This window comes from Neofelis nebulosa, chromosome X, assembly GCF_028018385.1.
Source record: "Neofelis nebulosa isolate mNeoNeb1 chromosome X, mNeoNeb1.pri, whole genome shotgun sequence".
Taxonomy (NCBI): domain Eukaryota; kingdom Metazoa; phylum Chordata; class Mammalia; order Carnivora; family Felidae; genus Neofelis; species Neofelis nebulosa.
Genome location: NC_080800.1, coordinates 61,935,518 through 61,957,796, shown reverse-complemented (window position 1 = coordinate 61,957,796; position 22,279 = coordinate 61,935,518). Strand labels below are relative to the sequence as shown.

General features: G+C 44.3%; 1 protein-coding gene across 1 annotated transcript in view; it reads right to left on the bottom strand.

Annotated features, from left to right (window-relative positions):
• Positions 1-16,224, bottom strand: part of SLC16A2 (solute carrier family 16 member 2) — a 150,070-nt gene extending 133,846 nt beyond the window's left edge. The window contains exon 1 of the mRNA XM_058713551.1: positions 15,608-16,224. Within this exon, the coding sequence (XP_058569534.1) occupies positions 15,608-16,025 (418 nt within the window). The 5' untranslated portion in view covers positions 16,026-16,224. The remainder of the gene's footprint in view (positions 1-15,607) is intronic.
• Between the last annotated feature and the right edge of the window lie 6,055 nt (positions 16,225-22,279).

Below are 22,279 nucleotides of genomic sequence, written 5' to 3'. Positions count from 1 at the left end.
ACCTGAGCCAAAGTTGGTCGCTTAACCGACTGAGCCACCGAGGTGCCTCCTCACACACACATTTTTAAGTCATCTTTTGAGGAGCCCTTACAGTTTGTCTTTTCCTGGCAAGCTGGAGAAGTATGGCCTAAATCTAGAATGAAAATACATCTTGGTTTGCCTGGGACAAACCTAATTTATGCCTGTTGCCCCTGCATAATAGTAGTAGTGTCTCCTTTCATTCTCAAAAGTATCCCAGTTTGGATAATAAATTATCTGATAGCCCTACCTAAACCTTTTTTCACCCTGGGTCCTGGCTGAGCCACCAGGGATGGGGCTCATCACATTAGGCCTGGGCCTAGTGTCTTCCTAGGAAAATAGCTTGTTCTTTAACCATGCTTAACTTTACAATTCTATCACTAGAGATTCTTTTTAGTGTTCTAACCTTGCATTTAAGCAAAACAGTTTACTAGCCCGTGTCCCAGTGATTAAGGGGAGGCTGGGGTACTTTGTCATTCTAGTTGGCCTCATGGTAGACATTAACCCTCCTGCTTTTGTTCTCACCCCATTTAATTCCCCTGATATGTTCTTTCTGCTTATAATCCTGGACATCGTAACTTTATTTTTCTTCTTTTCCTTCTGTTCGTGCTTCCCAAAACATTAGGCTCTGATGATTTCAGACTCTCTCTGCAGCAAATTACACCCCATGCCACCACCACCCACCCTACATTAGATTCAGAGATCCTTGGAATAAAAAGAAATGGCAAAAGGAAAGTGAGAGAGGAGAGGTAGAGGAAAAGAAAGGGAGGGAGGGAGGGAAAGAGAGAGATAAATTCAACCTCATTTAGACTCCATGACTAATTTTCATTAGGTCTTATACACAATTTCTTTTAGCCTAAGGGAATGGGAGCTAGTGACTATTTTTGTGGCTGGATTAACTGTGTTTTGAAAAAATCTGAAAACTCTGTCAGCTCTTTGCAAACATGGCTATAAATATATTGTGAAGAATCGATTCATAATGCTATTCACAGAGCAACTGGACAAGGATCCATGCTCTCCAGACATGTTGATAGCACATACTGCAGCTTGAATTTTGGCAGCAGCTGTGTTAATCTGCAAATAAGGGGAAGCAGGGGAGAGGCCCCAACAAGAGCAAAAGGGACATTATTAGTATGAAGTGGGGAGATTTATGTACATGGCCTTTCTTAGATCCTGAGAAAACTGAATAGTCTGGGGAGAAGCTGGGGGGTATGGTATGCTCACCTGTGAAACTATGGAGCTGTACATATATGTACACATGCACATAAATACGTATACATCTGCCTGTGTGTGGGTATGTGTGTGATACAAAGAAAAAGGGGCTATCCATGTAGATAAATGTGTATGTGTATGCTTATGAATGTGTGTCCTTTTTATTGTCTACATCATGAGTTCAAGCTTTAGGTCAGATTATGTGTATAATTTTGTACACATAAGTGGTTACTTATACATATGTGTATCATTGGTGATGCCTCAATCCAGCTATACATGCATGAGAACATGTTCAAATCTACAGATAAACTTATATACCTGGTAGACATGATGATAATTTATATATAAGGCTCAAACCAGTTTTCAAAATATTGTCACATATTAGTCAGAGAAATACAAATATTATATGACTTCACTCACATGAGGACTTTAAGAGACAAAACAGATGAACATAAGGGAAGGGAAACAAAAATAATATAAAAACAGGGAGGAGGAAAACATAAGAGACTCTTAAATATGGAGAACAAACAGAGGGTTACTGGAGGGTTGTGGGAGGGTAGATGGGCTAAATGGGTAAGGGACATTAAGGAATCTACTCCTGAAATCATTGTTGCACTATATGCTAACTAACTTGGATATAAATTTTTAAAAAATGAAATAAATATTGTCACATCCATCCTTTCATTTGAGCCTTATTACAAGACTGTGAGATAGAGATTATTACTCCTTCCCCACATTTTACAGATAAAGAAAGTGAGGCTCAGAAAGGCCAAGTGATTTGGCCAAGGTTGCAGATTAGGTAAACAGAAAATCCAAGATTCTAATTCTGGTCTATCTTATGTCAGATCCCATGCCTGAGCCTACCACACAGCCCAGAAAGAAATGAGGCAAGGGAGATTTGAACTCTGGGGTCTATTTTATGATCTCCCATTCCAAGGCCAGATTTTCTATTAGTGCTAAAACAAATTCCATGAAAAATAAAGAGGGCCTCAGGGCAAGTGTTATTCTCTGTTGAGCCATGGTCTGGAGAGTAGTATGCAGGTTGCTGGTCCTGGCTAGAGATATTAGCCAAGTTCACTCATGGGACACAGATGAGCCATGGTCTTTTTGAGCAGATATTCATTGGTGATACTCTGGAGCCCATTAGGAGTACTTTCTGGAGTTAGGAGCTGGGAAAATAGGTTTGTTCCCTCTCTATTCTCTGCTCTAGCTATCTGTCTTCCTCTTCCTAAAAACCACAGGCTCCCAACATCTGATATGATTCGTTCTACCTGAGCCTTTCATGTTTGAGACATCCTATGAGGAGGGCAGGTAGCACCAGTCTGGCTAGGCCTGAATGTGAATGGTACCATCCCAGGGCAAAGCAGAAAATAAATCCATCTGGGGTTCTGCTAACCTCCCTTACTCTGGCCACTAGGTCCCTCTAGCTTGTTGGACTATAGATCTAAGGAAAACTTGCTTTTGACTAGTAGGCAAAATCTAGGTCAAGGCAAAAAAAACACTGTGACTCTTGGAACACACAGTGTTCTGTTGTTTACCATTTCGCTGCTTAGAACCTGGTCAAGGCAATGGAGATAGTGTCTCCAAGCTTTCAGGATCACTGATTTGAAGACCTTGGAGAAGTCAGGGTTCAGGGGAAGAGGGATGGTCTCCTAGTCATCTCAAGGCAGGAGGTCTTCATCATTCTTCTGCTCTACTATGATTATGCTCAGTCATTCCAACTGGGCACGAGAATTTTAACTTGACAACATTTAGAGATTCTTGCAGGGGCCCCTACTGGGACTTCCAGGCATTTATCCTCCTCTCCTTCTAGCTCCAAAAGATAAGCCCTCCTTCCAAGTAACAGGATGGGAGGTCCCAACTGGCAAGAGGTCACAGGGCTTGGGAGGATCTTGGCAAGCTCTTAGAAGGTTGGACACAGAGCACCCTGTTGTAGATGGAGTTTTCCAGGTTTCAAAACTGTTGCATGTGGATGTGTAGACCACGCAGAGGCATTGGTTTCCTAAGAACTCTGGGAGGAGCTTATAGATGTGACAAGTGCAGGATTACCCAACATGTGGACAAAGTTATGAGTTTAGGGCACCAGTGAAGCAGGGCCACCCCCAAATGAGAAAAGTATAGATTTAATGAATTGTTTCAGAAGTTGGCATTTGGAAAAATAGTTTTTAAGGCCTTTAAAGATCTTAATCTGGTCCTGAGGATGGCCCACAGCAGAGTAGCCCAGATGGTACCTTGATAAGGTAAGTTTACCCCCCAGAATTCCTGACTGAGTTATGCTAAGCTCCCTTGGGTTCATCTGGGGTTACACTAGCCTACTAGTGAGATAATAAGAATATCAAATGCTTATACAGCACTTACCACGTGCCAGACGCTCTTCCAAGCTATATATAACTCATTTAACAACCCTATACAGTAAGTAATCTTACTATCCGCCTCTTACAAATGAGGAGATAGCAGCACAGAGAGGTTAAGTGGCCTAAGGACCTGGCTAAGTGGTGGAACCAGGATTTACTCAAGCAGTTTGGCTCCGCTTTAGTGCTCACTCAAGAAGACTCCATGAAAGGAGAATTCTCAGTTGTATTTCACGCTTAAGACACAACCCCCTTTTTAAAGATAAAGCCAAGATCTTAGGAAAGGGGTCTTAAAGTGGAGAATATTCAGGAAATATTTCTAGACATCTTGACTCAGCATATCATAATCAGTCACACCAAATTTCTGCTTTGCATTGAGGTACTTGTTCACTTGTGCATGCATGCTCTCTTTGCCCCTCTTGGATGGAATTCTCCGAGGAGACAGGATGGACAACACAGGATAGCTACCCTTTCCAAAATTCATCGTTTCTTAAATCTGTGAGGAATTGTTTTCCATTTTCATCAGAGAAGTTGTTTTCTTACTACCTTACCATTCCCCATCACCTTGCCAGGAAGCACCCCAAGGCCTCTTTGGTTTACATAAGTCACTGGTTATAAGCACTAAGTCTCTGGGAGGTCCAGCCTTCTCATTGCATTAGTGAAGAACTTGGGGCCAAGAAAAAAGAAAGGGACTTATCAGGGTCACAAAGACAGTAAACAGAGCTAAAAGCAGAACACAGGTCTCCTGATTCCCAATCCAGTACCTTTCTTGATCCCAACCAGCAAGTTAGTGAGGCCCAGATCCTTCCTTCCATGACATTAATTTCCATCTCCCTTAACTTTTTGCTTCCCAATTGTTTGTTTGTTTTTCATCATACCATACTTCTTCTTATCCACACACTTAAACTTCAGGCTGCTATCAAATTTAGGGAAAGCTCTATTCCAGCTTTCAGGGAGCTCCTAGTATCCATTCCCATTGACCATGGAACTGGAATACCTGGGTTCTAGCCTCACCTCTGCTAAATATTAAGTGTATGACCTTAGGCCACTCACTCTCCGTGTGTTTTCCATTTTCTGCAACTATAAAATGGGAATATAAGTCTCTACACAACCCTTCCCTGTTGTGAAATTTTCCCCAACTAAATATGAACCACACTGACTTTCCATTTTCCAGAACCCCTCAACATAGCACTTGTGATCAAAGATGGTGGCACATGATGAGATTCAACTCAGTATTTTATTTCATAACTGTCTCTGTTGCAAGGATAGACATCAACTAAGATATAAATTACAATGTGCCACATACAGAAGGGATTGTCACCACTCTGTAGTCTTCCCTTTTCCTAGGGTTCACAGCATCTGGAAGTCTGTTTGGGACTCAGGGTAAGGAGCTGAGAGCTGTTGCCATCTCTTCTCTCCTGCCCTTTATTCCTCCCCTCGGACCTCAGAAAAAGTGCCTGGGCTGCTGACATGGAAGAGCGGGTGGTGTAGGTTGGGCAGGCTATGCTACAAGCTAGTTGCAGGCACCTCATTCCATGGCCCAATGCCCAGACATCCTCCCACCCCATGCTCTTCTCCAAATGCCCTCAGTATCTTCCTCTCCTCCTACCCCTCTACTCCACCCTGTCTTCTGGGTCAGGGCCTAATGGGGAAGAGTGACTCACTGGACTCTCAGAGGGCAAAGACCCAGACTCTGAGCAACAACCAAAGTGTCTAATTCTCAACACTCATCCTGCAACTACCCAATTCATAGGTACCTCTTCACTTAGCTAAATCCCATTTTGAGTTACAACTCTTCCAGCAAACCTTCCTTAATTCCTCTTGAATCCTCACACTCATCTCTCCTTTTCCACATCACCACACAAAAATTGCACTCAATTTTATATATACACATATTTTTACTACTTAACAACAATATGCAATTGTTTGGTATGTTATGTCTTTGCAAAGAAATTATAAACTTCTTTTCCTTCTCTGGCTTATCCAATGTCTAGCCTTGCACATAATAAACACTTATTGACTTGAATTGAACCAACGTTAATTGAATTGGAGGTAAAGGGTATGGGGAGGGCCTGTGAGCATGAAAAAAAATAACATTTATTGAACAAAGTATGTGTTGACTATATGCTACATATTTTGTATGCCTCATCTCATTTAATCTCCATACCAATAATGAAAGATGTTATTATTATCCTTATTTTATGCATGAGAAAACTCAGATTTCAACAAGTTAAAACCTTTGTCAAAGTCAGCCATGTGGTAACTAATTGAATATAGTGCTGTTTGATTCAAAAGCCCATATTCAAAGATTAGTAATAGCTTTAATGCCTATTAGCAAAGTGTTGATTAAATAAATTATGATATACCCATATAATGGAATACGGTGCAGTTATAAAAAAAGAGTGTGAGCTTATGTATTTAATGCATAATAATATCCAAGATATATTTTAAAGTATAAAATGCAAGGTGGAAGATAATACGAAATATGGGCTACCATTTGTGCTTTAGAAATAGAATGTGTAGGCACACCACACACACACACACACACACACCACACAATTGCTTGTACATAAACAGAATATCTCTGGAAGGACACACTAGACAACACTGGTGGCCTCTAGGGAGGGGAACAAGGTAACTGGGAGACAGGGGTTGGAGAGAGACTTTACAGTGTTGTACCTCTTGGATTTTGTTTCATATTAAATAAATAAATCACATTTGTTAAAACACAATACAATCTACACAAAGTAATGCCTGGGGATTGACTTTGGAAAAATTCAGGGAGAGAAGAAGGGACAGTACGACAGTGAATTGGATTGAGGACCCCTAAGGTGCCAAAAACCCCATCCTTTGCACCTATTTCCCAAACCCTCTTACAAACCAATCTCCACTATAATCATGTGACTATAATGTTGATTGAGGTCACATCTTTCCAGAACTCAGTTCTCTACTTATAAAATAGGCACCAGATGGGGTAGGATGAGGTGGTCTGTAAAATGCCTTCTAGCTCAGACATTTAAATAACCAAAAATCGGGGCGCCTGGGTAGCTCATTCAGTTAGATGTCTGACTTCAGCTTAGGTCATGATCTCACGGTTTGTGAGTTGGAGCCCCGCATCCGGCTCTGTGCTGACAGCTCAGAGCCTGGAGCCTGCTTTGGATTCTGTGTCTCCCTCTCTCTCTCTGCCCCCTTGACCACTCGCACTCTGTCTCTCTCCCTCTCTTTCTCTCTCTCAAAAATAAATAAACATTTAAAAAAATAACCATAAATCAAGATGGTGAATCCTACTATATTGAAATCTTAGTCTCAAAGAAAGACTTGGAGATTTTGTTTTGTTGTTTGTAACAAAAAATAGAAACATTTCCATTCTGATTTGCCTACTAAATGGTCTTAATGGAAGCTCCCTAAGGGTCACTAAAATGCTTGTTCACAACTGCTATTGCAGTCTCCAAGCCTCTGGCCTTCTGCGGCCTCTGTTCTCCAGGGCTATCCTGTTTAGAACACAAGGAAATTGGCCCACTCCAAAACTGAATACAAAAGAGCAAGGCCCCTTCTATGCTTAATATCCCCTGGCCCAGACCTTCTGACCCTAAATATCCCTTTCCTTCTTCCTTACTACCTGCAGGAGAACAGAGGCTCTGTAAGAGACCCTCGGGAGGAAGTGACGCCTTAACTTCACCCACCACTCAACCCACCCACCCCCCAATCCCTAGCAACTCCTCCTAAAAAACTCAGTCCTTGACTTGTAGGGAGGTTTGTGAGCTCCTGCCAAGAGCTGTAAATATTTTAACATGTCTTGTTTCCTTGAATGTATATGACCTGGGATCTGGCCCCTCCTTTCTCAAGGCTCTTAGAGAACTGAGGAACAAAGAAAACACAGCCAGTCCTTAGCTACAGGACACCCAGATCAAGTTGCAGAATAATACAGAGGGAATACGAGAAAGAGATTGAATGGGGAGGTGGAATGTGGGTAAGAGGGTTGATTCTCCTTACAGAAACATTTAAAGAAAGGTATAGCAACTCAATTTCTAAGGGCTAGAACAGGTTACTGGATAATAAGAATAAAAATAGCACTAATTCCTTCACAATTTACAAAGATCTTTCATATACATAATTCCATTGGATCCTTCATAGACCTATAAAATACTGTTGGTTCCATTGTGCAGATGAGAACACTGAAGACGTGGAAGTTTATATGACTTGTTCAAGTCTAACCAATTAAGAAGAGACCATTTCTCTAGCCCTTTTTGTACCCAAGGATCATGACTCTGGGTAGAGTGAGATGGGTAGTTAGAGGAGTATGGCATATATCAGAAGACTGTCAAACTTTTGTCTATTAAACCTTTTCTTGGTCATCTTTTTTATCCCTTAGTCAAAAGGATGCCCTGGGGCTACAGGAATGGAAAGCTTGGCAGCAGTCCCCTTGGTAGCTGCCTATTCCCATCCTTACTATGTATTAGGTGATATTTAAAAGCAGGAATTCTGGACTCAGATTCTCTGTGTTCAAATCCTGGCTCTGCCATTTCTTGATATATGAGCTTAAGCAAGTTAGTTAACTTCTGTGCCTGTGTCTTTTTATCTACAAAATGGAGAAAATAATGGTACCTATTTCCTAGTGTTGTTGAGAATTAAAATGAGCTGGTACAGATAGCGCTCCTGGCTGTCCCGCCTCGGTTTTGTGGCGCCTTTTGGGGTCCTGGCCACCAGGTAGTGAAGGAATAAACTGAAGTTAATTGCAAAAAAATAAAATAAATAAAATAAAATAAAATAAAATAAAATAAAATGAGCTAGTACATGTAAAGAGCTTAATATAATGCCTGGCACAGATTTACTTGCTAAATACTAAATAAATGTTAATAATAATAATAGTAAGTAGCAGGGTGGGCTTATAGAGAGTCATCTCCATACTTTTACCCAGTTGGGATTAGTGGCAATCCCATGTGAAGAGTATGAATGGTAAATAGACAAAGAGCTCTTTTCTTTGTGAGAAGCTCAGTGACCTGAACAAATGACTGAACCTGTGATCTCAGCTTCATAGGTGTATGTTCTAAGAAACTGTGTTAATTGGCCCAGACAGACATCACATGCCAAGATATACACACATACACATATGTCTGGACATATGAGTTCATGCACATACCCTTTCAGCCTGGATAAGAGGCTGATCTCTGTGGGTGGGTAGATCCACAAGGTAAATTGAGCAAAAAGATTGTGTAGGGACTGCTTGTTTAGCGACATTTTCCTTCCTCTTTTCCCTTCAACTACATAGAAACAGGGAAGCAACTAACCTGGAACCTTTACTTCCTATCTTTCTACCATCACTGAAGGCACTTTTAACTCTAGTTAGGGCCTAGTGTCTGTCTCCTCCCTTCTCTGACTCCTCTACAACAAATTATGTAGTACTTTTTAGCAAGAAGAGAGATGATGAGACTCAAAATGGAATGAAGACTTCTGTTCTTCAAGAACCACCGAAGCTACTGAAAACCAATCTGAAATCTCTGAAGGTTCAGTTGCCCCAGAATAAGGAAAGTAAGGATTTGAAGACAAAGGGGTACAACTGACCAGGACATTTTTTGAATATAATTGGGTAAGACTTGCTACAATGCTATCTCCTTGTTTGGGGTCCTGGGGCTATGAAAAGGAGTGTGGAAATGACAAAAGGGAGTCATGGTAGCTATCTTACTACAAAAATCCAGAGATAATGGCTTCCACACTCTTGACTGCTACATAGAAAGTCACCTTTCCCCCAGAAAGTGAAGAGTAAGAGAAGGAAGAAAAGGGAAAAAGGAAGAGATGCCTCTGTGGGTTATGTAGAAATGGGCCGAGATCCATGCTGGAGTTGGGCCTCTATCACATCTTGAACTCCAGTTATTCCATTAATTGAGCAAGAGAAAGAAAGAGAATAGAGATAACAATACTGGGAGGAAAGGGGATGGCATATCTAACAAAGGTGGTACAAATGCACCATGAAAATAGGAGGATCCTAGAAAATATGGTTGGGACAGCCAATTTCATCCATTCTTCTCCTGTCAACCCCAGAAACTGGAGCAAAGTAGAAGATAGAGATAGGCAAGACTACCAGGGTGAAGACACATGTACTTCCTCAAGCCACCCACACAGGCCACATTCCCCACCAAAAATAGGTGCCAAATGATTTCATATTACTAACCACAGCACCCACCTTCAAGGTAAGTAATTAAATGTTCTTGGGCTTAGTCCTCTATAATCCCTAAAATGAGAGAGGGCTGGAGTGTTCTAAACCCGCTTCCCAGTAACCTTTGAGTATGGAGAGTGATGCAGGATAAGGGGAGGGATGGAAACAGAAAGGAACTTATAATAAATGTTTCCAAGTTCCAGTGTTGGGGAGTTACAAAGGGGTCCAGGACAAGAGATACAGCCCAGGCTAGCCATATTCTCTCCATCACTCTCACCTAACAAGTTGTTCAGTCTGGGCCCTTTGTGCTAATCTCCCATAACTCCTACAGAAGCCTCTGTTATGTTAAACCTGATTCCATAAACAGATGGGAAAATAATTTTTTCATCATCCATGGCTTCAGGTGAGGCATATGGTGTGTGTGTGTGTGTGTGTGTGTGTGTGTGTGTGTGTGTATTACAAATAAAGCCTTTTCTCTAAGGTTTACTCGTTGACTCCCAAGTGAGACAGTTCCAAGGCAAGAAAGTCCACTCCATCTTTTACACAATCTGAAAAGAGTAAATGATTCTTTCTTTTAAAAAGACAACAAAACAAAAATATGCTGGTGGTAAAAGCAGCACACCATCTTGGGAAACTGATCTGTTCAAAAAGTTGAGATGGCATCCTTTACATATTTCTGCAAATGTTGACAGTCCAGCTGCTTGTTTACTCTTTGTGGCACTGAAGGAAATGTTTCCAGTGACAAGTAAGTATAAATTTAGGGGAAAATGAGAGAGAGCTCTCTGCATGCTACTTCAGTAGCCACATTCTCAGCTAAGCCCTGAATGAAAGTGAAGTTGACCAGGGATACCCAATAGGGCCTCCTCTAGGATTGAAACAGCAGTCCTCCCATACCCAACCACAGTGGGACCCAGGCAGTAGCCCTAAACCAGCTATAAAGATTCTCTGTCTGAAGCCCCCTGAAGGAAACCACTATGTCACATTTAAAATCTTGGTTTACTCTTCTACCCTGAAGTAACAGCAAATCAAGGTCGTACTAACCATTATTTCTGAGAAATAAGAGTGAGATGTGGGAAATTAAGTTTCAGGAGAAGGGTCCAAGCTGAAGCTTAAGTAAATGCTTATAGTTTAATGTTTTTTAGGAACAGGCTCAAATACTGGAAACAGCAGCATACAGACCTACTACTACTAGCCTACTAGCCTGCAGCAAACCAAGTTGAGGGAATTCTCTTGGGGCTCCAGTTCCATGCTAAGCAGGGCATTCTGGGAGAAGCAATTGTACATCCAGAGTTGCCTTTACACATGGATAAAAAGTAGTGGATCTTTTCAACCACAATGGTGTATATATAAGCAGCCCTATAATCTTTTAATTCATATGACATGGGAAAATAATATATACATGGTTTTTCATTGCTTTCCCAATTGCCTCTTAACCTGTCTGCATCTTCATTCAGGCAGATAGATTAACAAATTTCCATTTTGTCTGAATGAGTCAAAAAGTATGTCAAATGAATAGTAAAGAATAAAATATAACATAATTCTAGAAGGATAGAACAGCAGAGCTATAAAGTTCATCTACTCAAACCTTCTCATCTTACAGATAGGTAAACTGAAGTACAGAGAGGTAAAGTACCTGCTCAAAGTCACAGAGCAAGTCAGGGGCACAAGTTGTCTAACTCTTAGTCACTGTCTAGCTGGTATTACTGAGATCGCCAGCCCTTTAGTGTCCAGATTTATATTTAGAATGAGCATTTGAGGCCACTGGACAGTGAGCCAGGGATCCAGCCTCAACCAGCTACTCCAGCTAAAACAAGCATCCCCCTGGTTGTCTTCCAAATATCCCAACCTCTTCTTCTCATCCCTTCCAGTATGAGTCAAGGTCCTAGGTTTGGACCCAGTTTGTTGGAAAGAAGACAGAAGAGTCGCTTGAAGGATGCCTGGCCAATGACCCTGTGGCCCAAAGCTCCTTTGCAGGCTCTAAGCCAACCTGATCAAGATTATCTGGACAGTAGACAAAACCTTCAGCCAAAGACAAGATCCTGGCAGACTTGCTCAAAAAATACCTGGTTCCTAAATTAAGCAATTCACTGGTCAGCCCAATGAGACATTGACCGAAGCAATGAGAGAAAGATAGCTTAACTTACCTTTGACCCCACCCATCCTTGGGACTCTCTGCCCAAATGCATAGTGTACCTATTTTCCCCATGCCTAGAAAATTCTGTCCCCATTAGAGTGATCCATGAGTCTGAACAATCTTGAGCCCAGTAGTAAATTCTACTGACCCTTGTCCCTTTCCATGGATGGTGAGAGCCCTAGCCCCAATCCTCCAACCTAGGAGCCTACAAGGGACATGCTTATGAACTGCCCAATAAAAGATACCTCCCATCATATTTTATGGCTCAGTGGTAGACTGGCAGTAAAGGCGGAAAGTGCAGACTAATGGGTTTACTCTGAATCACATTTAAAAAGACCTAAGCTTTGAGCCAATGTAAGAACTCTGACTTGGTCTACCTTGTCCCCTGGATCCCCAATCCTAAGCCTGCCTCAGCTCTAACCCACTTGGGGTTCCAATAATGACTTGGGGTTTGCAACCAATGTTACCTTGTTCCTCTTTACCATCTTCCCTCCAAAAGTCTCTCCTCTAAACCCAGGAAGCCATGCTATACTTTCCACCAAATTGCCTGGCTTCCCTGTCTTGTCTGCTGCTTGGTCTGGGCAGGAGAACTCCCAAATTTCCCACCAGCTCTGAAAAAGTATAGACTCATTTCTCTCCTGATCTTTTCCTTTTCCCCTAAATCAGGCCTTGGTCACTTGCCTCCATCAGAGGAACCTATTGCCTGCCATTCTTCCCAGGCATAAGACCCAGGGTAAATTGGCTTCCCTATAAAAACAGGTGAAGGCATAAGATAAACTGCTAGTGTCACCACAGAACTGTACACATCACAGAGTCCACAAAAAGTGTACATTACATGCTCTAGAATGGCCTGAATTCCACTTTCCTTCTACTCTCCATGGTTTTTTTTTCCCATGCCCAGAGACCTCTCTGATGTGTAGTTAGCTCCCATAGATCAAAACTACCTTCCTCTGGGGCTCCCTCATAACAGTCCCAATTATCTGCAGAACCTCAGACTCATAAAGCCAATCAGCAGCAGATTTAGGACTGTGAAGATATTAGGCCTAGTCAAAGATAATCTGCGCTGTGTGGTGCCTCCATAAATTCATAGATTTTTAGAGATGAAAGGCATGTCAGACATTAATGGAAATGGAGAGTGCACCAACCTCCTTGACTATAGGAGTATATGTTCCAAGTTCCCCAGAATGGCTATTAGGCAAATACTGGCTGGTAAACATTTTAGCAAGCTTCTACTGGCTTCTTCTATCACTTGAGACACTAGTGCTGTGACATAGGTTGCTGGGAAATGTTGAGTAAACTGCAGAAAGCGTGTGGAGGCAGAGACACATTTGGAATCTCAGGATCTGAATGGTTGCTTGGGAAAGCTGAGGGACCAAAGAAAGTTAGTGCTAAGGATGAGATTTTCTAGGAGCTCAAGAATGTGGTGGGGTGTTCTTGACTTCTTCAAAATAAAAACTGAGGTGTTCCCAAGAGTATTCAGTATCAAAAACAACTTTCATGAATTCAAGACCTAAGCCAAAGTATTCTGAGACCCTGGGGACATAACCAAATTCCTTTCTGTCCCTTCTTGACCTGTACTCACCATAATTTAAACCAGTAAACCTACCCCTTCAAGGGACCTAGTCTGTGTCAGAGTACACACCAGCCACAGCTCTGCACAGCCCAGTGCACCCCCCCTTCCCAGCTGCACTGTGAGGTCTTGACCGGAAAGTCCCAGCCAGCCCTCCCCCTGAGTCCCCTATGATCACCTACTTTGAAGTTTGTTCCCCAGCAGTAAACCTCTTCCTGGTAAAGTAGTGATTTTCCCAAGTTTTATTACACACTCCAAAGGGCCCAACTCCAGGCCTGCTCACAGGACATGAATGCCAGGGTCTAGCTTCAGCCCATCCCCCACTACCTCCCATGAAGTTTCACCCAGACTTTGCCACTGACTCTGAAGGCCAACAGCCTGCCTTTAACCACAGGGCAATGCTCAGCAGGTGCCCTCTTAGGTAACCTAGACAACAGCAAAAGGCCCTACCCTGGCTGCCTTCCCAGGAGCCCCTGAACTGAATCAAAGCAAGGAAAAGGTATTCCCAGGGGTGAATGTGGCAGTGACCTTCTTTCCAGTTGTTCCACACAGTCCAGGGACCCCCTACTTTCAGGCATCAATGTGGCCTGGTAGTCTCCACCCTGAACAGCCACTGATACACAGTCTAACTTTCAAGTGGGGCCCACACTGTGCGGTGCCAATAGGTCACAAGAGGTACCAATAGCTCCAAACCTCTTCTTCAAAGGCAGCCCAATGAAGCTGCAAACAAACAAACAAACAAACAAACAAAACAAAACAATGACAAAACAAACAACAACAACAAAAAAAGATGGGTCCTTGGTTCAGAGTGGTAGGAGAAGCTGTCCAAACGCCCAGGGAATCTGCCAGTGAATGCCCTAGAATTCAAGGTTTCTATGTTCAATAAATAATCCCAAGGCCCCCCCAGAGGGCAGCAGAAGTACATGTTATGGTGTCGAGAAGAGGGAACCCTTCAGCCCCAGGGCAACACTATGAAAAACCACCTATTCTGAGTAGCAAACTTTGGGCAAGTCTAGTGGAGCTGTCCCTAGGAGACACAAGAAGGAGCGAGCCTTGAGAGAGAGGGCATCCCAAATCCTTCACTCCTTCTCTAGACTCCTCATCAGAACTGCTGAGAGGGCAACGTCGTTGGCTTTCTGAGAAAACAGGATGGCTCCTCTGACTTCACCAGCCCACAGGCAGATTCAGTGCGAAGAGAATGCAAACTTGCAGTCTTGCGGCCGCTGGGCCTAGAAAGCTAAGGCTATGCTCCCTGGCCCTGCTTGTGTTAGGGAAGAAGACCTTGTCAGCCCCACGCGAAAGCCGGAGAGGTGAAGGCCAGCATTTCCGCTAAGGCCGAAACAGGCATCCCGCGGAGAGTGGAGAGACTCAGAGTGCCAGGGAGAGCAAGGCTCAGGTTGGGGGAGGCGTGGAGTGAGTCTCAGGGCCCAGCCTGCCAGTCGCCTTACAATTCTCTGGCAGGAGACGTCAGAGACCGCCTCTCTGCTTGCTTTAGGGTTCAGCTCAGAGGGCACGGAGATATGCTGGATTCCTCAGAGTGACAGAGGATGGCCTGGCCTGGCTGGGCCATAACCACCACTGGCAAAGAGACGTGCGCACACATCCCACCCGCACTCTCCCCCTCCCTTTCTGTCTCCAGCAGACACACATGCCTGGTTGTGTTTGACTCCGCTCAGTCACCAGTATTCCTAAAGTGTTTTTGACAGAAAACACCTAGGCCCCCGGTGCGGGAACAGGGGCTGCTGCGAAGATCTGCAGTACGGTATTTCTCTCAAAGCCCTCCCTGCCTCCCAACTCTCTCCTCTCTCCATGACTTCCCCCTCCAAAAAAATCTGCAAATATTTTCTCTCACTACACATGGTCAGCATATTAAAAGAAAAAAAAAGTGCGTCTGGATTTGTCCCAGGGCAAAAAAGTTCATTCCTTGCATGTGATCAATGAATATCCCAAGTCCCACCCAAGGGACGTCTTGTGCCTAGTCTCCAACAGCTTAGGGTGCCCAGAGCCCGCAACTTGCACCTTAGCAGCGCCGTGGGTAAGGGACAAGGGGGAGGAGTAGAAGAGGAAAGCTGAAGGGGCGCCTACGACTGTGAGGTCAGGGGTCAGCGGCAGTGGGAGCAGAGGACATCCTTGTCCAAATGCCAGGAGGGGTGCGCGGGGCCACTCACCTGCTTGGAATTCTACTTGGCGATTTTTCTCTCTTTCCTCCTGCAGCAGCATGGAGTAGAGGATCCCAAAAGAGTTCTGGATGCCAAAGATGGATCCGTTGCACCAGGTGGCAGCGAAGACCACCATCCAGCCGAAGCCTCCTTCGGGGGGCTGGAAGCCTCGAGCGGTGCCGCGGGTCTCCACGGCGGGCGTGGACTTGGGTTCATGCACTGGCTCGGGCTCAAATTCCAACTCCGGCAGGGGAGCAGGGTCCGGTAGGGGTTGTGGCTCCGGCTGTGGCTCCGGCTGCGGTTCTGGTGGGGGCACTGGCACCGGCTCTGGCTCTGGCTCGGCGCTTCCCACCCACTCCTGCTGTTTTTGGTCTGCCTCCCGCCAGGGCCCCTTGGCTTCCTTGCTCGCCAGGCTTTGCAGCGCCATCTCGGCAGGGGGACTGTGGCTGCTCGGGCGAGAGGAGCCGCTGTGTGGCTGGTACTTGTTTCTGCCGCCGCCGCTGCTGCTGCTGCTCCTCGGAGCACTGCTTCCGCTGCCTCCTCCTCCCGGCTCCGCGCCCCAGCTGGCCAGCCTGTCCCGCGACAGACGGTCCCTCGAGTCCTCTCCTCCTCCTCCCACGTCCAACCCCCCTTCTGCTCTCCCCATGTCATCTCTCTCCTCCCCCTCCTCTTTCCCCCCCCCCACCTCTTCCTCCCTCAACAGGCAGCCGCTAGAGCCTTGCTCTTCTCCCTAGCCCTTCCTGCTCCCCATACTCGCCCGCGTACTTCAGCCCTGCTCCCTACCTCAACTTCCTTTCAAAACTACTGAATCCTGTCTTCTTTGTCCATATGCCCAATAGAGAGAGAGTTAAAATGGTTTTTCCACAAACTGTCCTGTTTCCCGTGCCTTCTCCACACAGGCTCCAAACAGACATTGATCAACCCAAAATTTCCAGGGAAGCCCCACTGTCTTTTGCTCTCACTCCCTTCTTCCTCACACGCATCCTGGAACTGGAGTGGTCCTGAGGACCCCAGGATGAGAGCTGGACTTTGAGAGACCCCACCCTGTCCTCGGGAGTCCCTTTGTCCCCCACTTGAGCTTGAGAAAAGCGACCTAGAGGGGGAAAGCCCAGGCTTCGGACAGATGGTGGGCACAATCTTCTAGAGCCCGGGGTCTCAGCCTCCCACGGTCCTGCACAACCCCTCCCACCCCAGCAGTCTCTCCCTGTTCGCCCCCGCCCTTCCCGGCAAATCCCCGGCGGGACGCGAAGGGGAGGAGACAGCCCGGCAGCGAAACCCGCCCCTCTGGGCAGTCAATCAGGGTTTTGTTTGCGCCAACCTGGAGCCCAGAGGAGCCATAGAGGGCCGGGTCTGGTTCGGGGGCTGGGCCAGGAAGGGAGGGAGGTGCAGTGGCACCGGAGGGGGCCGGGCCCGGGCAGGGCGGGAGCCTAGGCTCAGCTCAGGCTCCTCCTGGCTCTCCGTCCCTCAGTGGGGAACGAAGAGTCGGGGCCGGGTCAAGACGCCAGTTTGGACAAGCGCGGATCTTCTGGCCCTCAGGACTCTGCGGAGCCACGGGCCAAGCGTGTCTTTCCAGCACCCACAGCCCCTGTCCGCCTACCTGAGGCTTAGAGACGTGGGAATCCCACTGAATGTCCCAGACTAAGGCCAGCCCTGCGAGGGTAAGGGGGATTTTGGTACCCAGAGAGCGCACGGATCCCAGGAGGCAGGATGGGTGATTTGCCCTGTGGGCCGCCTGGCTCCCTGCCAAAATGCGCTGCTGTGTCCAGCCTCAGTCCTGGGGACCCGTCCCGCGATCCCGGGAAGTTCTGCGTCAGCTGAGGGCCCACGCGTCTTATGCACTGATCATCAGGTCGTAGTGTGGTTACTAAGCTACTCCGGTCTCCACTAGCAGGCCAGCGAGTGCCAAGCGGTTTCTACTCAGCATCTCATTAACCTTCTTGCTGGGTGAAAAGACTATATGCCGGGTGAAAATTCAGCTCATGGCTCTGGCAGATGCAGACGAACGTAGAGTTATTAAGCACGTCAAAGCAGACCGAACTGGGCGGAAGAATAGAGGGGTTTCAAGGAGCTTGCCTGTCATGAAAGTAATCTGTCCAAATTCACGAATCGCGAGAGCCATACTGGTGAGCAGAGCAGGCATTGCTTGAGCGAATAGAGTGCCTTAACTGCCACCTTTTTAGTCAAGAATAAAACCTGAGGCTCAAGGAGGTCAAGGCATTTTTTTTAGCCTAAGGTCATGAAACAAATCAAGTACAAGCTGGAATTCAAGGCAGGTCTCCATACATCAAAGCCTCACTTCCTAAGCTTCGCCACAGGAGTCTAGGGCTTGCCTCTTTGGGAGAGGGGCAGAGGTGGGAAGGCAGGATTTGACTGAGCAATCTCAGTAGGTTTCTGGAAGAGGTTGTGGCCTAGATGGACCTTGAATATTGAGAAGGATTTTAACAGTCTGGGGCTAGGGGTCGGGTGTCCCTGCCTAAAAGAAACAAAGCATAAAGGCATAGAAGGCTTCTACTCATAGAAAGAGATAAGTGAAAGTTAATCAGGGTTAAAAAGTTAATATGTATGTTACCTTTTCCAGGAAACATTTGCATTTTAATAAAAATTCACAGTGTTTTAGCCATGAGTGACAAATCATGCACATAAGGGGCACTAGTGCTTAAGATATGGTTTTTTTGGTCTTTTGGTTTTTTGGGTTTTTGGGTTTTCTTGTTAGGGGTCTCACCATAAACAAGACCAACTATTGCCTGAAGGGGCACTAGCCTTGGTGTCCATTTCCAGGAACCTGAATAAAACCCTGAAAAAGGTTATTTTCAACCTCACATCTAGGAATAGATCTGGATTCTTGCAGCTCATCTCATACCCTACTGTCTAAATTCAATTTCCTCATTGCTTAAATGGGTTTTCAGATCCCTGGAATGGGGGGTGAGGGTGGGTAATAACACTCATTGAGAATCTCCTGTGAACCTAGCACTATGCTACCCTCTACATACATGGTCTCATATAATCCTAACAACCTTATAAGATTGGGATGGAGTCTCCTGTGTTATAACTGAGGACACAGAGGCTCTAAGAGGTTAAGTCAGTTGTTTAAGTCTACAAAGCCAGTAAGAGGTAGCACAGGGATCTTTGCTCATTTGTGTGAGCTCCAAGGTATGTGTCCCTCTTAGAAGACAGGATCATGTAACCATCATCCCATCCTTCTAACAACATATGTAATACCTACCATTTTCTCCCCTCTTTAGAAGGTATTTTATAATGGCTGGAGTACTGGCACAAAAAGACCTGTATTCCAATCTTGATTCTACCTTTGCATACCTGTGTGGTTCTCAGCAAGTTGTTTTCCCTTTTCTTTATTGCAGAATGGAGCTAATACCTACTTCACAGTTATTAAATGGCATGCTGAGAAGTGTAGGCTTTATTTTGGATATACAAGGGAGCCACTGAAGATTTTTGAGCAGAAAACTAACATCAAATCTACATCTTATTTTTTAAATGCTTATTATTTATTTTGAGAGAGAGAGAGAGAGAGAGAGAGAGAGAGAGAGAGAGAGAGAGCACACAAGTGGGGAAGGGGTGGAGAGAGAAATAAAGAGAATTTTAAGCAGGCTCCATGCCCAGCACAGAGCCAGACATGGGGCTCGATCCCATGACCCTGAGATGGTGACCTGAGCCAAAATCGAAAGTCGGATGCTTAACCAACTGAGCCACCCAGCCACCCCTCAAATCTACATTTTATAAAGAAAATTGCGGTAACTGTGTAGAAAGATACTGTGGCTTGAAAAGATAAAAGGTAAGGAAACCAACAAGGTTAAAAAATTTTTGATAGTATGAAATAGGGCACTGACTGAGGATGAACACTAAAAGATGACACTGTGAACCACTATTATAATAGAGTTGACAGATTTGGGTACTGAGGGGAAAGAAAAAGAAACAATGATGCTGACATTTTTTGCTTGAGTGAAGGAAAGAGTGGTAACAGTGGCTTTTTTTAAACTATTATTTATTTTAAATCCAAGTTAGTTAATATATAGTGTAATAATGATTTCAGGAGTAGCATCTAGTGATTCATCACTTACATATAACACCCAGTGCTCATCCCAACAAGTGCCCTCCTTAGTATCCATCACTTCTTTAACCCACTCCCCCACCCACCCACACCTCCAGTAACCCTGAGTTTGTTCTCTCTATTTAAGAGTCTATTATGGTTTGCCTCCCTCTCTGTTTTTTATCATATTTTGATTCCCTTCCACTATGTTAATTATGTGCATTTATTGTATTTCTTAAATTCCAGATATGAGTGAAATCATGATATTTGTCTTTCTCTGGCTGACTTATTTTGCTTGCATAATATATTCTGGTTCCATCCACATTGTTGCAAATGGCAACATTTCACTCTTTTATTATATATATATATATATGTATATATATATATATGTATATATGTATATATATACATATATATATATGCCACATCTTCTTTTTTTTTTATTTATTTTTTAATATATGAAATTTACTGTCAAATTGGTTTCCATACAACACCCAGTGCTCATCCCAAAAGGTGCCCTCCTCAATACCCATCACCCACCCTGCCCTCCCTCCCACCCCCCATCAACCCTCAGTTTGTTCTCAGTTTTTAACAGTCTCTTATGCTTTGGCTCTCTCCCACTCTAACCTCTTTTTTTTTTTTTTTCCCTTCCCCTCCCCCATGGGTTTCTGTTACGTTTCTCAGGATCCACATAAGAGTGAAACCATATGGTATCTGTCTTTCTCTGTATGGCTTATTTCACTTAGCATCACACTCTCCAGTTCCATCCACGTTGCTACAAAAGGCCATATTTCATTCTTTCTCATTGCCACGTAGTATTCCATTGTGTATATAAACCACAATTTCTTTATCCATTCATCAGTTGATGGACATTTAGGCTCTTTCCATAATTTGGCGATTGTTGAGAGTGCTGCTATAAACATTGGGGTACAAGTGCCCCTATGCATCAGTACTCCTGTATCCCTTGGATAAATTCCTAGCAGTGCTATTGCTGGGTCATAGGGTAGGTCTATTTTTAATTTTCTGAGGAACCTCCACACTGCTTTCCAGAGCGGCTGCACCAATTTGCATTCCCACCAACAGTGCAAGAGGGTTCCCGTCTCTCCACATCCTCTCCAGCATCTATAGTCTCCTGATTTCTTCATTTTGGCCACTCTGACTGGCGTGAGGTGGTATCTGAGTGTGGTTTTGATTTGTATTTCCCTGATGAGGAGCGACGTTGAACATCTTTTCATGTGCCTGTTGGCCATCCGGATGTCTTCTTTAGAGAAGTGTCTATTCATGTTTTCTGCCCATTTCTTCACTGGGTTATTTGTTTTTCGGGTGTGGAGTTTGATGAGCTCTTTATAGATTTTGGATACTAGCCCTTTGTCCGATGTGTCATTTGCAAATATCTTTTCCCATTCCGTTGGTTGCCTTTTAGTTTTGTTGGTTGTTTCCTTTGCTGTGCAGAAGCTTTTTATCTTCATAAGGTCCCAGTAATTCACTTTTGCTTTTAATTCCCTTGCCTTTGGGGATGTGCCGAGTAAGAGATTGCTACGGCTGAGGTCAGAGAGGTCTTTTCCTGCTTTCTCCTCTAAGGTTTTGATGGTTTCCTGTCTCACATTCAGGTCCTTTATCCATTTTGAGTTTATTTTTGTGAATGGTGTGAGAAAGTGGTCTAGTTTCAACCTTCTGCATGTTGCTGTCCAGTTCTCCCAGCACCATTTGTGAAAGAGACTGTCTTTTTTCCATTGGATGTTCTTTCCTGCTTTGTCAAAAATGAGTTGGCCATACGTTTGTGGGTCTAGTTCTGGGGTTTCTATTCGATTCCATTGGTCTATGTGTCTGTTTTTATGCCAATACCATGCTGTCTTGATGATGACAGCTTTGTAGTAGAGGCTAAAGTCTGGGATTGTGATGCCTCCTGCTTTGGTCTTCTTCTTCAAAATTACTTTGGCTATTCGGGGCCTTTTGTGGTTCCATATGAATTTTAGGATTGCTTGTTCTAGTTTCGAGAAGAATGCTGGTGCAATTTTGATTGGGATTGCATTGAATGTGTAGATAGCTTTGGGTAGTATTGACATTTTGACAATATTTATTCTTCCAATCCATGAGCAGGGAATGTCTTTCCATTTCTTTATATCTTCTTCAATTACCTGCATAAGCTTTCTATAGTTTTCAGCATACAGATCTTTAACATCTTCGGTTAGATTTATTCCTAGGTATTTTATGCTTCTTGGTGCAATTGTGAATGGGATCAGTTTCTTTATTTGTCTTTCTGTTGCTTCATTGTTAGTGTATAAGAATGCAACTGATTTCTGTACAATGATTTTGTATCCGGCAACTTTGCTGAATTCATGTATCAGTTCTAGCAGACTTTTGGTGGAGTCTATCGGATTTTCCATGTATAATATCATGTCATCTGCAAAAAGCGAAAGCTTGACTTCATCTTTGCCAATTTGGATGCCTTTGATTTCCTTTTGTTGTCTGATTGCTGATGCTAGAACTTCCAGCACTATATTAAACAGCAGCGGTGAGAGTGGGCATCCCTGTCGTGTTCCTGATCTCAGGGAAAAAGCTCTCAGTTTTTCCCCATTGAGGATGATGTTAGCTGTGGGCTTTTCATAAATGGCTTTTATGATCTTTAAGTATGT